The sequence below is a fragment of the Octopus bimaculoides genome, chromosome 8, assembly GCF_046866305.1.
Source record: "Octopus bimaculoides isolate indiv1 chromosome 8, ASM4686630v1, whole genome shotgun sequence".
Taxonomy (NCBI): domain Eukaryota; kingdom Metazoa; phylum Mollusca; class Cephalopoda; order Octopoda; family Octopodidae; genus Octopus; species Octopus bimaculoides.
In genome coordinates, this window is record NC_142935.1 from 1,237,448 (window position 1) to 1,254,371 (window position 16,924).

A 16,924-nucleotide genomic window follows, 5' to 3' on the forward strand; every position below is an offset into this window, starting at 1 on the left:
CTTAAAAATTCCCATTCTATGTGATTGCAGTATAGTACCACTCCGGTTTCCCTGGTATGTAGCACTAGATGTATGACCGGAAGGCTTGCATGCATACAAACCTTGCTGCCTTTACTGACTTTTGAAAAAATTCCAGGTTGAAAGGGTTAATTCCAAGCACCAGCTTAATTATGACTAACTTATTTGATTAAATTCTTTATCATTTTCAAAATTTATTGGAACATAATCAATGAATTTCAACAGAAATGTGGTGACAAAAAGGTCAGTGACCAAAACTAAAACCTTTTCATTAAAATTTCATGTTAATTTATGTTAATTTATGTTGCAGCATCAGTTTGGTATTTCTTTCTAATTTTGGACCAAGGCCTGCAATTCAAAGGGGAGGAGGCCAGTTGATTAGATCGACACCACTACTCAACTGGTCCTTATTTTATTGATCCTGAAAGGATGAAAGCCGAGGCTGACCTCAGCAGAATTTGAACTCAGAACATAGCGACATCCAGCATCCTAACGATTCTTTTCTACTCTAGGCACAAGGCCTGAAATTTTGGGGGAGGGGGGGGGGGGCTAGTCGATTAGATTGACCCCAGTATGCAACTGGTACTTAATTTATCGACCCCGAAAGGATAAAATGCAAAGTCGTCCTTGACAGAATTTGAACTCGGAACGTAAAGATAGACGAAATACCGCAAAGCATTTCGCCCGGCGTGCTAACGGTTCTGCCAGCTCACTGCCTTAATTATTAGACTTTTCCGTGATTTTTGAAAAAGAATTGGAGCAAAAACTGTGTATTCCATTAGGGATGTAGAAAAAAAAAAAGAGAGCTTTGGCAATATGCTGTGCTTGAGAAGAAGACCCATCAAGCCAAGTGAAATCATAGTTGTGGCTGATGCTGGTGTCACGTAACTGGCACCTGTGTTGGTGGCACATGAAAAGCACCTATTGAGTCTCATGGAGTCAAAGTGGCCGATGCTGGTGTTGGGCCTCACAGAGGCAATGACTGAGACCTTTGGTATTATGTTGTGGTTAAGAAGAAGACCCATCAAGTCAAGTAAAACCACAGTCGTGGCAGATATTGGTGTCACGCAAATGGCATCCGTGACGGAGACAAGTAAAAGCACCCATTACACTCTCAGAGTGGTTGGCATTAGGAAGGGCATCCAACTGTAGAAAACCATGTCAAATCAGACTGGGGTCTGGTGCAGCCTTCCAGCATGCCAGCATGGACAATGGATGCTAAATGATGATGATGATGATGATGATGAAAAACCAGACAGACAAACAATATTATTTTAATTGTTTCAAGCAAATGAGAAACAACTGTTTCAGTCTTATTGTAGCCTCATCAGGAAGCCATAAACTTCATCATACTTGCCATATTAGTGATGAGGGAATCGTGAAGTAAATAAATGTACAGAAATATACACTGACTGACATAGTAATCTAGAATTTTATTCATTATTGCTCAGCAGTTCTGCGACACGTGAGAAAGAATTGTAACAGAAAATGTCCATAAATCCCTTTTTTTAAAAAATGTTTATTAATACAATATTTCAGTCACTGCTCCTTTGTGACAAATGTTTTAATGTGAAAGAGCTGTTTATTATGTGTTTTTACCCACTTAAAAAGAAAATTAAGGAGTGACCCCCAGAAAGGGTCACTGATGAAGTCAGGGAAGAGAAGCAAAAAGAAAGGAGAAAAAAATCATGGTTGAACTCTGTGGAACACCAGAAATGTTGGTGAGGGGAGCTGGGCAGGATTTTGCATCAGATTTCCTCAGCACACACACACACACACACACACACACACACACACACACACACACACACACACACACACACACACACACATGTACACACACACATTGAGAGACAGGATGGAGTGTGGTGGTGGGGAGGGAAAGAAGCAAGCTTTCCAGTTTTATTTTTGTCATCTTCTCCAAGCATGGAAGCTAATAATTCGGTTCGTGAAGCCTGCTCGCCACCCCCCACTCCGAGCCCCACCCCATTCCTGCCATCCCCGTACGGTTGCTCGTGTGTTTTTAAAAGTCATTTTTCTTTCTCCTTCAAAACCTTAGAGACTTCACATTAATAAATGGGGAAGGAAAAAAGAAAAGAAAAGAAACAGTCACGAAATAACTTTTAACACATCAGTGTCACCGAATGTTCAACAACTTGGCCAATCTGTTGAGTAAGCAATAATAATGATAATAATAGTAATAATAGTAATAATAATAATAATAATAATAATAATTCTTCTCTTCCTCCTGTTGCGTGGCTTTTGCTTCTTTCTGCCATTGGATTCTGGCCATGCTGGAGTGTTACCTTAAAGGGTTTAGTTGAATTTAATCACTCTTTTAGTATTTATTGTTTAAGCCTGGTATTAGTTCTGTAGGTCTCTTTTTACTGAACCACTAAGTTATGGGGATGTAAACAAACCAACCCTAATTATGAAACGGTGGTGGTTGTGGGACAAACAAACATACATACACGTATATATATATATATATATATATATATATATATATATATAAATATACAGATATATATATATATGTACGTGTGTGTGTATGTGTGTATTTATATATATATGTACATGTGTGTGTGTGTGTGTGTATATATGCAGTAGAACCTCGGTTTTCCAACAACTTTGATCACGAATAAATCATACTTTTATCTCCTGTCTTTCTCACATTCATTTAATACAGAAGCACCTCGCTTTACAAACGCCTCTGGTCATGAATAAATCGTGCTTTATATATATATATATATATATATATATATATATATATATATATATATATCATCATCATCATCATCGTCGTTTAACGTCCGCTTTCCATGCTAGCATGGGTTGGACGATTTGACTGAGGACTGGCGAAACCAGATGGCTACACCAGGCTCCAATCTGATTTGGCAGAGTTTCTACAGCTGGATGCCCTTCCTAACGCCAACCACTCCGAGAGTGTAGTGGGTGCTTTTACGTGTCACCTGCACGAAGGCCAGTCAGGCGGTACTGGCGACGGCCACGCTCGAAATGGTGTATTTTATGTGCCACCTGCACAGGAGCCAGTCCATCGGCACTGGCAACGATCTCGCTCGAATGTCTTTTCACGTGCCACTGGCGCAAGTGCCAGGAAGGCGACGTTGGTAACGATCATGCTGGTGCTATTTACGTGCCACCGGCATGGAAGCCAGACAGCTGCTCTGGCAACAATCGCGCTCAGACGGTGCTCTTAGTGCTCCACTAGTAAAGGTGCCAACACGATTTCGCTTTCGCTTGCCCCAACAGGTCTGGAATTTATATATATAATTTTGCCTTTCATCCTTTTGGGGTCAGTAAAATCATAAATTTAAAACCATTACTACTACTACTACTACTACTAAGACAGCAAGATAGCAGAGTCGGTAGCACACTGGGCAAAATACTTAGCAGTATTTCTTATATATATATATATATATATATATATATATATATATATATATATATATATATATATATATATAAAAAACACGATTTATTCGTGATCAGAGTTGTTCGAAAACTGAGATACTACTGTATATATATATGTGTATATATGTATATATAAATAGGCTACTGTCAGTTTCCATCTATCAAATTCACTTACAAGGTTTTGTTTGGCCTGGGGTTATCGTAGAAGACATTTTCTCTTGGTGCCATGCAGTGGGACTGAACCTGGAGCCATGTAGCTGAAAGCAAGCTTCTTACTACACAACCACGACCATTGTTGTTATTATTATTATTATTATTATTATTATTATTATTATTATTATTATTAAATAAGGCAGTGATTTAGCAGAATTGTTAGGATGCTGGATGAAACGCTTAGCCGTATTTCACCTGCTGCTATGTTCTGAGTTCAAATTCCACTGAGGTCGATTTTGCTTTTCATCCATTCGGGGTTGATAAATTAAGTACCAGTGGGGTCGATGTAATTGACTTTCCCCCCTCCCTCCCCCAAATTTCAGGCCTTGTGCCTTTAGTAGAAAGGATCATTATTATTAAAGCTGTGAGCTGGCAGAATCGTTAGCACACCAGACAAAATGCTTAATGGTATTTCGCCCATCTTTTCATTCTGAGTTCAAATTCTGCTGAGGTTAACTATGCCTTTCATCCTTTCAGGGTTAATAAAATAAGTGCTGGTCAAGCACACACACACACACACACGGCTGGCTTTTTCCAGTTTCCGTCTCCCATTTTCACTTCCAAGTTAGTTGCCTTCCCCCAGATGCCGTGGTGAACCCTAGCTTACAGCATCCATGCAATGGAATTGAACCTCTAAAGCACAGAGTTCCAAAGCAGACTTCTTAACCACACAGCTGGTATAGGAGTACACTGTGTGGTAAGAAGTTTGCTTCCCAACAAGATGGTCCCGAGTTCAGTCTCACTAAATGGTACCTTCTGGTATGACACCCCCCAGTCCAACTGAAGCCTTCTGAGTGGATGTGGTAGGTGGAAACTGGAAGAAACCCATTGTGTGTGTGTGTGTGTGTTTCTTGTCTTGACTTTGTGTAACAGTTGTAACTGAGTGTCCCTGTCATACAAGCAGTGTCATTCATTTCCAGTACTCTGTAAGAGCATGTCTGGTGAACGGAAAATATTACCTTGCTTGGAAACAGGTGAGGGTTGATGACAGGAAAGGCATCTAGCTGGAGAGAAATAAACTCCGTCTAACCCATGCAAGCATGAAAAAAGTGGATGTTAAACTGATGATAATGGCGATGATGGCAATCATCATCATCATCATCATAATTCTTGTGACTTAGATCTGCATTTTTTTCAAGTTAGAACTACAATCTGTTGTCAATTCAGCTCTATTCTGAGACTGTAAAAAAAAAAAAACCCAAAATATCCTCACAAAAATTAATTAATTAAAAAAAAAACCGATCCATTCAATTCATGTGTGGTGTTCATTAACTTGTTAGACGAAGTGTAATTCTGATGGTGCATTGGAAGCAGTGTGCTTGTCTGTGAGAGCAGTTTCTCTTTCAGTCAAAAGCTAAGTTGGTGACTGCTTTGATATTTCTGAAGAATGTATTCCCAAGTTTGTTTTCACACATGGCCAATATGGCAATGGAAAGAAAAGAGAAGAAAAAGTACCTGAGCTGGAGATATTTATTTTCTTCTCTTTTTCCTACTGACTAACCCTGATATTAAAGCGTTTGGTAAGAGACTTCATACTTACCATATTTACTTACCGAATTATTCTTAAAGTAAATTCATGACAAAAAACAAAACACAAAAAGCAACCCAAAAAACGTGTGCGTTGGTGGGGGTGGAAGCAAGGAGGGGCCGTTCGGGGTGGTGGTGGGGGTGGGCTTGAGATCAAGTGATGAATTTTTTTGCTGAGTTGACAAATATCGGTGTTTTCTTAACTAGCTTTGAACTCTGTGATCACCACTTACACCTGAACATATTTCTGTGGAATCTATTTACGTAGGTGGACTCAATTATGGCCGGGTATTTGTGGTGAGCAACATGTCTAGGTTTATATGGAGATTGTGTGTGTGTGTGTGTGTGTACATATGCAATTTGTACGCATACATATCTATAGTCGTATGTACATACATTTATGCATATGTGTATACGTATGTACATGTATTTAAATACATATATATACACACACACACATATATATACACATACATATATGTATGTGTGTGTATATATATATATATATATATACATACACATACATGTATGTGTGTAAATATGTATATATGCATATCTATATATGTATGCAAATATATGTGTAAATATGTCTGTATATATGTGTGTGTGTGTAATCATATTGTTATGTGTATGTATCTGTATGTTAGCTTAGACTGCTTTTACTCTAAGGGCTTTAAATCTGCTGATATCAGCTACATTGAGGGGCACCAACACACACACACACACACACACACACACACACACAGATTTCCCACTGCTGAGGCTTCTAATTGTTATTTAGGCCAGTTTGGGGCCCAGAGGTTTTTAGTTGTATGTCACTGCTTCTAATTTCACTGTCAGCAAATATACGTATATATACACCCATCACACCCTCAATTCTCTCTGTCTCTCTGTCTGCCTCTCTCTTTCTCAGTCTGTCTGTCTGTCTATGTCTCTCAGTCTGTCTGTCTGTCTCTCTACCTCTGTCTGTTTGTCTGTCTGTCTCTCTCTTTCTCTCTCCCTCTCCCCTTCCTCATGCGCTGAGCATGCTATTTCTTAGAAACTGTTTGTATCCATGATATGAAAACATTTCTAAATTTTAAGTAAATAACTCCATTTGGACATGGCACACACCCACCCACCCACACACACCTCAGCATAGCTTAAAAATTTCATTAGCTTGCATCCTCTCATCATCTGGTCAAGCTTTCTCGGACATGATTATTGTCTTTTGATTGCTAATTTCTCGTCTGTGGCTGCAAGTCCTTCAGGCCATCGGCAGAGCTTCCCAGACCAAGATTCGAAACAGGGCAATTTGTGAAAGGGGAAGAAATCTAAGGGCAAACTATTTCTTGTATCTTGCATTTCATTTCCTCTTACCATCCTGATGTACTGATGAAAACTCCCATCCATTGGGTCTCCAGTTTGAAAATGGGGGAATGCCATGTAGGGTTAGCTTCAAATACTCAATAAGCAGTTCCAGAGAAAATCACGGCTTGCCCTTTGGCAAGGCATAGCACCTACAGGTCACCTTAAAATCCTGAAGCCCTAAAATGCCATCATTAACTTTATATCATTTAAATTATTAATTTTCAGCTAAAAAAAAAAAATCATTGATTTGTCCTTTTTATTAGCTTAATTAATGAAGAGTATGGCTCTCTATGTTCTGAGTTCAAATCCTGATATGGTTGACCCTACCTTTCATCCTTTGAGAGTAAATAAAATTAAGTACCAGTCAAGTACTGGGATCAAACTAACTAAACTACCCCCCTCCTACTTAAAATACTGGCCTTGTGCAAAAATTTGAAGCAATTAATGAGTAAGTAAAAACGTAAAATTTCTTACACACACACACACACACGTCAATCGTTTCCACTGATCCATGAATACATGTCTGGTCATGGAGAAATATTACCTTACTTGAAGAGAGGTGAAGGTTGGTGACCAGGAGAACTGTAGAAAATCTGCTGCCTCAGTGAATTCCATCTGACCTATGCGAGCATGGAAAAGTGGACATTAAAATTATGATGATGATGATGATGATATTTTTTCAACTTTTGATTAAATGTTTTTTTGTCTTTTTTATGTTTTAGTTACCCCAAAGGCAAGTCTATAACATCAGCATGGAGACTTCATGAGTTGGATCCAACAAAGGTAAGTAACTCTAGTAACTCTTGTCCAAATACATATAGCAGGGGTGGATGCTCTGAGAGCGTAACTGCTAGAATAAGAATAGCTTGGGCAAAGTTCAGAGAGCTCCTACCTCTGCTGGTAACAAAGGGCCTCTTGCTCAGAGTGAAAGAGAGACTGTATGATGCATGCATGCAAAAAGCCATGCTACATGGCAGTGAAACATGGGCTGTGACTGCTGAGGATATGCGCAGGCTTGAAAGAAATGAAGCTAGTATGATCGGTTGGATGTGTAATGTCAGTGTGCATATACGACAGAGTGTAAGCACCCTGAGAGAAAAGTTTGACATAAGAAGCATCAGTTGTGGTGTGCAAGAGAGACGACTGCACTGGTATGGTCATGTGTTACGTATGGATGAGGACAGCTGTGTGAAGAAGTGTTGTACTCTAACTGAGGCGGGAACCTGTGGAAGAGGTAGACCCAGGAAGACATGGGATGAGGTGGTTAAGAACGACCTTTGAATGTTGGGCCTCACAGAGGCAATGACAAGTGACCGAGACCTTTGGAGATGTGCTGTGCTTGAGAAGACCCAGCAGGTAAAGTGAGATTGCAACTGTGGCTGATGCCAGTGTTGCATAACCGGTCAGTTTAAAAGTACCCTTCAATTGTCAGGCAATGAACTGTGCTTGAGAAGACCTGTTGAGTCAAGTGAAATCATAGTCGTGGCCAATGCCAACCACCTAACTGGCCACTATGCTGGTGGCACATAAAAAGCATCTTTTGAGCATTGGGCCTCATGGAGACAAAGTGGTCAATGCCGATGGCATGTGGAAAGTTCCTTTCGAATGTTGGGCCTCACGGAGGTAATGATGAAGACCTTTTGGCTTTATGTCGTGCTTGAAAAGAAGACCCATCAAACCAAGTAAAATTGCAGTTGCGGCAGACACTGGTGTCATGCAACTGGCACCCATGCTGGTGGCACATAAAAACTCCTGTAACACTTTCAGAGTGGTTGGCGTAGAAACCATTCCAAATCAGACTGGGGTCTGGTGCAGCCTTGCAGCTGGCCAGCCCTGGTCAAACCGTCCAACCCAGACCAGCATGGACAACGGACTGATTTGAACTTTGGTTTCAATTAAAGATATTGGAGATTTTCATTTAACTGTTGGGTGTCACTTAAATATGGATCTCATTAAATACATGCAATATAGGTGGTACAATATGCTAATAACAATTTGGTAGTAACTAACAATAATAAATGCTGAAGCATTATTTAACTCCTTAGGGAAAACAAGAACAAATTTTTTGGTTGATAGGAATGGTTCTCATTCCAAGAATTATAAACCATATTTTCACATATGGAGTAAAGATTGTTTGCCAACATAACATGGCAGTCCTGGTTTAGGACGAATGTTGCTGTAATTTAGCCCCAGGAGACATTGTCTCCAGCTGGCTATACGACATGATCTGTGTCCTTATATTTTTTAACAAGGGAATCTAGCACCCCCACTCAGCTCAAAACAATATCTGTGTATCACGATTTCCAGGTTATTTCCCTGCATTAGCACAGAATAATTGTTCTGATTGTGTCGTATAGCCAGCTGGAGACGATGTCTCCTGGGGCTAAATTACAGCAACATTCGTCCTAAACCAGGACTGCCATGTTATGTTGGCAAACAATCTTTACTCCAAAGTACTGTTGCTGAATATTTCTCGTTGTGAGATTTACAAATAGTAATTTTCATACTCACCTATGTTGCAACTAATCACTTTTGTTCTTTTAATTAATCTCTCCTACAGACTCCATTTCTGCCACATCTAAACCTTTTGATTCCAGCTCACTCAAGACTGCTCTTGGTTCTATGGTATAAACGTCATGTTTCAACCTTTTAGCATTTAAACTGGCCATATCGAGCCCATATATTTTACCAGATCTATGTTCAAAGCAGCCAGATCCAGCCTCTCACACCTATCCTACAATGCCATTCTAAAAATAAACAATTGCATCATCAAAAATCTCAAAGCTACCAGATAATGCCTGATTGAAGAATGAAGAAGAAGCATTCCACTTGACAGAATAATCAGAATGCCAAGGGTTTAGAAATTTTATGGGGATTTAATTTCGAAATTTCAGCTTAATAAGGACAAAATTAGTTTACAATATTCTTCCTTATTTTAAGAATTAATTAAAAAGAATACATCATAAATATGGTAGCAAAAGGGTTAAAATGCTTCCATCAAAGATCCTGCTTTGTTTCTTTAGAATCATGACACATTTAATACCTGAGTAGTTTATTGATTGTCAGTGGTGGCTGGTGCTGGTTGTTGGCATTTTCTTGTCTACTTTTCCATTCTGGTTTGAGCTAAAAGACACTTCTTGAGGCAGTATCCTACAGCCTGATGCCCTCTCTCCTACCGACCCTTATTTTTCAAGTAAGATATTTTAATCTCCATTTTTGCACACCAAACACCTTTGAGGTGCTGCTCGACTTTTCTTTGTGTGGATCACAGACAGCACTGCTGCCTAAGTTGTCTCAGTGTGAAGACAGAGGGAGACACACAGACACGGGTATGTCTGGGGAGGCGGGGGGGGGGGGGTTTAGCAGATTTGTTATTTTTATAATAAAGATCTGTGTTAGTTTTATCAACATCGCCATTACCATCATCATCATCATCATCATCCTCATCATGTATCGTAAGCTTTTTGCATTGTGTTGATGCTACAGTGAGAGTCTTTCCAGTTGAGCGTGAGCTCTCTCATCGGATGAAACCCAAGCCTCATTTTGTGCTGACTTTGTCGTAGTGCTTTCTCCGGTGGTTCCCCATTGCCTTCCTCAACTGGATGGCCACCAGCATACAAGGAGCCCGCCTGTCCTTTGGCAGGCCCTGCTCCTTCAAACCCTGCTGTGGCTCCAGGCCCTCTCCTCACGGGAACAGTGAGGCTAGCCGTTCAGTTGCTGACCACTTGACTGTGGAACAAATAGAATTTTTTTATTTCTTTGTTGCCCACAGGGGGCTAAACATAGAGGGGACAAACAAGGACAGACAAAGGGATTAAGTCGATTACATTGAGCCCAGTGCATAACTGGTACTTATTTAATCAACCCCGAAAGGATGAAAAGCTAAGTTGACCTTGGCAGAGTTTGAACTCAAAATGTAATGGCTGACAAAATACTGCTAAGCATTTCGTCCGGCATGCTAACGTTTCTGCCAGCTCACCACCCTAAACAAATAGTATTGGTTTACATGGTACCAGAGGCAGATTTCATCAACCTGTGATCAGATCCCTGACTTGGCAAATTTATTGTGTTTACGATATGTCTTCTTACCAAGTTTTTTTCCTTATTTTGTTGTCCATTAATAAGTAAGATGTCCAAGTACCAGAGTACAGGTATCCTTAGTCAATAGTGGAACTTTAATTTCACACGTTCTGTTCTGATGTAAGCCATGCTTTTCTGTAACAATTCCATCTTTCTTCCTATCATCGGCCTTGGTTCCACAGTCCCAAGATTTTTCCCTTCAAGCAAATAGTTCCTGGTTTTATATCTGAAAGAGATTGAACCACTATCTTTTATCAAATTGAAGCAGCCACCTCATGGGGAACATCTTGTGGTTGCTCTCTCCTACAAAATATACAAGAATAGAAGTCACGGATGGAAGAATGGACACAACACTCACCAGCTGCTGTTTTGGCACTTAACATGGCAAAGGACTACAATGTCCCCCAAAACCATTGAAGTCTGGGATATTCAAGATGCAAGACTTATGGCCTATGTCTACCTCGATGCTGTTCATTTGTCTGAACAGAGTTGAATAATGCTAGAACACCACCACCACCAGCTGTGATTACATTTCGTTGCAGCCTTGATAGTCATCTTGTTAACCATTCCAGTATTTCGTCTCCTACAGCTGCTGTAATAGGAATGCAACAGAAGCCAGCTGGGGAAACGCCAAAAGACAAATAAAAATAAAATAAAAGGTTTTCACCACCTGATATAATTAATTAGTTTATTTAAACACAAATGCATATATTTTAATTAATTGTGAAATATCAGCAAATTTATCATGACTAATCAGTTGTTATAAAGCTAGCAGACAAGAAAAGAAAACGGTTATTGAATTGTTAGAATGTTAGAATATTAAGGAATAAAATATTTTTGGCAGTAATTCATTCTTAATATCATCAGTGTATTGAGATAGAGAGAGAGAGAGAGAGAGAGAGAGATGTAGGGAGAGAGAGAGAGAGAGAGAGAGAGAGAGAGAGAGAGAGAGAGAGAGAAGGGTCTGGAGCAAGATGAAGAGAGCGAGAGGGGTGGAAAGAAAGAAGTAAACAGAAAGAGAAGGGGCAAGTGAGAGAGAGAGTAGAGTAGATAGCTGTAAGTGCCATCTAACATTAATAGTATAAAAGATTTTCATTGATCAGACTGAGTTATGGAACCAATCTAACAAACTTTAGTTGAATCGTTTAATAATTGATGAGGTTCACACAGAACAGTGACAATCCAAAGAATAATGTTTCTGTTCATTTTTGATAAGTTTTAAACAGATTTCAATGTGAAAATGTTGAACACTTGCTTTTTGTCACCAGAGAACATCTTCCTTTTAGCAGACATCGTTATGCATCAGCGGATAATTTGTTTACAGGTTTCTGTGGACAAGAACCAGTACTGTTGTTAGTGACATTGATCCAAGGTTAGCTTTGGCTGAGAAGACGCACAAAAGATTGAAACCTTGCAGTGTCTCGATGTCCCCTTATATCAATGAATTGTGTGTTATAAATACACATTGTCTGAAGAGAAGAGCTGTTCTCCACTGCTGGAAATCAACAGTGATCAGCATATTCACATTTAGATCTGCTAAAATGAATAGTTTTATTTTTGTTCAGATTTTTGTTCTTCTTTATACACCCCCTGAATTACTATCAGTTTGGCAGACATCATCATGCATCAGTAAATAATTTGTTTGCAGGTTTCTATAGACAAGAGCCACCAGTACTTTTGTTAGCTTCACTGATCTAGGGAATAGCTTTTACTGAGGAGACATGCATAAGGTTGAAACACTTGTATCTGAAAGTCCTTTACGTCATTGAATTGTGTGTTATTATCTGAAGAGAGGAGATGTCTTCTGATAATGGAAAACGACAGCAGTCAGTCTTTTCTTGTTTGAATCTGGCAGAACAGATTGAGAATAAATAAATTCATAATGAGTTGAATTATCTAGACAAGCATTTACTATCTGGTTGGTTTAATTATCATGAAAGAACAATTTAATTATCAAAATATTTAATTTACTGTGATATCTAAAGATTAATTGGCTGTGTGAGGGTTAAACTACTCGACTACAACTCCAGATGTTACGTAAATGCCACATTATAAATTTCTTGCTTCTTACTATTTAGTTAGTGACTTTCTGATAGTATACACTTCTGTCACCATCTTACTAAACACAATAATAATAATAATAATAATAATAATAACATATGATGACATAAATAATAGTATTTCAAAGGAAGCAACAAAATATAAATCTTAAGGCAGGTCTCATCACTTCGTTGTCACAATCAGCATTATGATTCTCGTTAGTTTCATCAGATTTATATTTTTTTAATTACAGTTCTTTTTTTCAATTAAATACAAAATTTGAATATTTTTTTCATTTCCTGTCTGTCCTGATTGACTCTTGATTATCATGCATCAAAAACTTTCTATTTGTCTTTGGAATGTCTCTGAATAAGCACATTTTTTTAATATATATTTGTATTTACTTTTTATATTTATTTTATATCCAGCAGGGGTTTTTTTTTTTGTCTCTGCTGCTAATGTATTGTTAGTTGACAAGAAGAACACATGTGTTGATCCACATGTCATTATGTCTGTTTTGTGTTATATTAAGTCATCATCATCATCATCATGTCCACTTTCCTATGCTTGCATGGGTCACATGGATTTTGGTGAGGTAAGTTTTCTACAGCCAGATGCTCTTCTTGTTGCCAACCCTCACCTGTTTCCAAGCAAACGTAATATTTCCCCCATGGCTGTCGAAATAAACAACATTGTCTGTAAGGTCTCCATGGTCACTCTCTCCATCCTCCCACCCTTGATCTTGCACAGCATTTAAGAGGTGACAGGTGAAGAGAGAAAGGGCTGCTGGTGCGGCCCTTTTTCACCTGAGTCGACCTGTTCAATGTGAAATGAAGTGACTTGCTTAAGGACGCAACATACTGCCCAGTTCAGGAATTGAACTCATGACTTTGAGTGTCAGCCTAACACCCCAACCCCTATGCCATGTGACTTTGAAATAATTAATGCTAGTTCTTGTGAGGGCACGCCACCTAGTGGTCAGTGTGGTATACTCAGGATTGCAAGGTCATGAATTCAATTCCTAGACCAGGTGGTGGGTTGAACAAAACACTTCATCTCATGCTGCTCTGCTTTCAATTCAACACCTGACCTGTAGCACACTTGTTACACCTGTTCAGGCCACATCAATTTGAGGGAGGGGGAGTGAGCTAAAACAAGTATCCCCACAACCATTTGATCACAAGAAACAGGTTGTTCCGTAGAAAATTGCAGAACATTCTTTTTGGAGAATATCCGACATACAATACTCGACTTCTTTATAGCAAACAAATCAATCCTCTGCTTCTTGTTGTTTTCTTTATGTTTTCCTTATTCATCATATTCTCTACTTAATATAAAATACCCAATCCTTCCTCCACACAAACCTGCTGTCTACTGAAGCTCTTCTCCCCCCCCCCCCCCCCCCCCCCAAGGCCTATGCTTTCTCGCTAAAGATGTGATGTTTCATTTAAACATCAATCAATCAAGCAGACGTCATCAATCTTATTTAAAAGTCATGTGCACTGTTGCCCCCTCCCCCGCTACCCCCCCCCCCTCCTAGTGACAAACTTGTTACAAACCACTAAACAAGTAAACAAACGAAAAACTTACAGATTGCATAAATTAACTGGCATCATGCTGGGTAATTTATGCAGTCTTCTCTGGCGCTGGAAGTTTATAGTGCAAGTAACTTTCATTTAAGATTTTATACACACACACATATATATGTAGGTATGTATATATGCATATATTTATATATTATTTATATTATATATATATATATATATATATATATATATATACACACACACACACACACATATATATACATATCTATATATATATATATATATACATACACGCACATATATATATATACATATGTATATATATATATATATATATATATATATATATATATATATATACACACATACATATACACATGTATATATATATATATATATATATATATATATATATATATATATACACACACATATATATATGTTAATATTTAGCAGTGCACCAACATTATATATATAATATATATGAGAGAGAGAGAAAGAGAGATGCATGTATATGTGCTTGGATGTGTTTGTGTATATGTGCATATATATGTATATGTGTGTGTGTGTATATATATATATATATATATAAATTTATATTTTACTTGCTTCAGTCATTTGACTACTGCCATGCTAGAGCACCACCGTAAAGGGTTTTAGTTGAAGAAATCGACCCCAGGACCTATTGTTTGTAAGCCTAGCTCTTATTCTATCAATCTCTATTGCTGAACCACTAAGTTGCAAGGACATAAAGACACCAACATCAGTTGTCAAGTGATGGTGGGAGGACAAACAAAGACACACACACACATATATATATATGTATTGTATACATCTCTATTGACTTTCTCATTGCTAATGCTGTTCCCTGTCTAGGCACAAATGTAATTCTTTCCCAAATGAATTGCACTTCATATTCATGGCTCTGATGAAGCTGTAGGATGTTATTCAGGTACTTGACTATGGGCCCACTGCATCTCACAGCAGAAACAGCTGTAAGCTAACAAAGGTCATTTGATAATTATTTATTCCTCTGTCATCTCTTTTTCTTATACACGCACGCACATATACATATATAATCTCTCTCCCTCTCTATATCTATAAATATATACACACACACATACATACACCTAATTTTAATTTGCCTTAATCATAGTTGCTTCCTACAGTCTGTTAAAATCAAATTAGATTCTTAAAATCATTTATCACACAACAAAATATATTTTTAGTTTTTATTTATTTTTGTCTGATATTTAAAAAAAAAAAAAGAAAAGAAAAGCAATACCCCTCCCCCCTCAGAATGACAGTAATTGGGGAGAGGAAGGGACGAGGGTCCAAGAGTTATAATTTTAAATGTAAGCTTATATTTTTTTTGTATTTTTTTAAAAGTAATTTATTTTCTTTTTGTTGCTGCTTCCTAAAAAATGTTTTTTTTTTTTTTTACTTTTCTGTTTTTTTAAAATTTATTCTTGTTTTCATGTTCTGAAAATGTTCTTAATTTTGCAACGGAACAAAAAAAATGAAAAGAAGAAAGAAGAAAAGAAAAGGAAAAAAGAAAAGGGAAAAAAGGCCATAATTTTGAGATTTTGAGATCCATCTTTTCTGCATTAGTGTTTTCTAAACTTGTCTCAAAAATATTAAGAACTCTCAGCGTGGTTCCTCATCCTGCTAGAAATAGCAACCAAATCACTCCCAGATCACTTCTTATTATCTTTGATAAAGAAAGACGAGAGGCTACTTTAAATCATGTAATCCTAGATACTCCTTAAAAGAAGTGATGGTCATGGTTGGATACCTCTGATTAATCACAGGTCTGTTCAATCAAGGTTGTGGTCTCAGGTTCAGTCCTGTTGCATGGTACCTTGGGTGTTTTCTACTATACCCCTCGGCCGAGTGGATTTGGTAGATGGAAATTGTGAGGAATCCCATCATATGTGTGTGTGTGCTTGTGTGCATGTCTTTGTGCTTGTCCATCAACTAATTCATAACTGGTGTTGGTTATAAATGATAGTTTTTTGGAAAAAGTTCTAGAGTCGATTTGTTTCACGAAATATTTCAAGGCAGTGCTCCAGCATGGCTACAGTAGCAGCAGCAGCAGCAGCAGCAGCAGCAGCAGCAGCAGCAGCAGCAGCAGTAGTAGTAGCAGCAGTGGTAGCAGAAGATTCTAGTTGAGTAAACGATTCCGTTTGAGTTAATGTCTTTGAGGTACATTTTGCTCTTACTCAAAGCCTTTAACATTTAAAATGGAAACACCCGACCCAAATATTCTCCCAGTTCTATATTCAAACCATCCAGGTCAGGCCTCTCACAGCTACCTTGCAATGTTATTTTAAAAACAAGCATTCACATCATAAAAATTTCAAAGCTACAAGATAATCCCAGATTAATTTAGAACAATGTGGATAAATCCTCATCATCCTTTAACATCTGTTTTCCATGCTGGCATGGGTTGGACGGTTTGACTGAGGACTGGCAAGCCAGGAGGCCGCACCAGGCTCCAGTCTGATCTGGCAATGTTTCTACGGCTGGGTGCCCTTCCTGATGCCAACCACTCCGAGAGTGTAGTGGGTGCTTTTTACGTGTCACTGGCACGGGAGCCAGTCAGCGGCACGGGAGCCAGTCAGCGGCACGGGAGCCAGTCAGCGGCACTGGCATCGACCACGTTCGGATGGTGCTTTTCACATTGCTGAAGGTAATCTGAATGCTAAAAGGAT

At 38.5% G+C, this 16,924-nt stretch overlaps 1 protein-coding gene across 1 annotated transcript in view; it reads left to right on the forward strand.

The window, feature by feature from the left end:
* Positions 1-16,924, forward strand: part of LOC106882680 (large ribosomal subunit protein uL13m) — a 33,862-nt gene that overhangs the window by 12,650 nt on the left and 4,288 nt on the right. Inside the window, exon 4 of the mRNA XM_014933440.3 lies at positions 7,266-7,326. Within this exon, the coding sequence (XP_014788926.1) occupies positions 7,266-7,326 (61 nt within the window). The remainder of the gene's footprint in view (positions 1-7,265; positions 7,327-16,924) is intronic.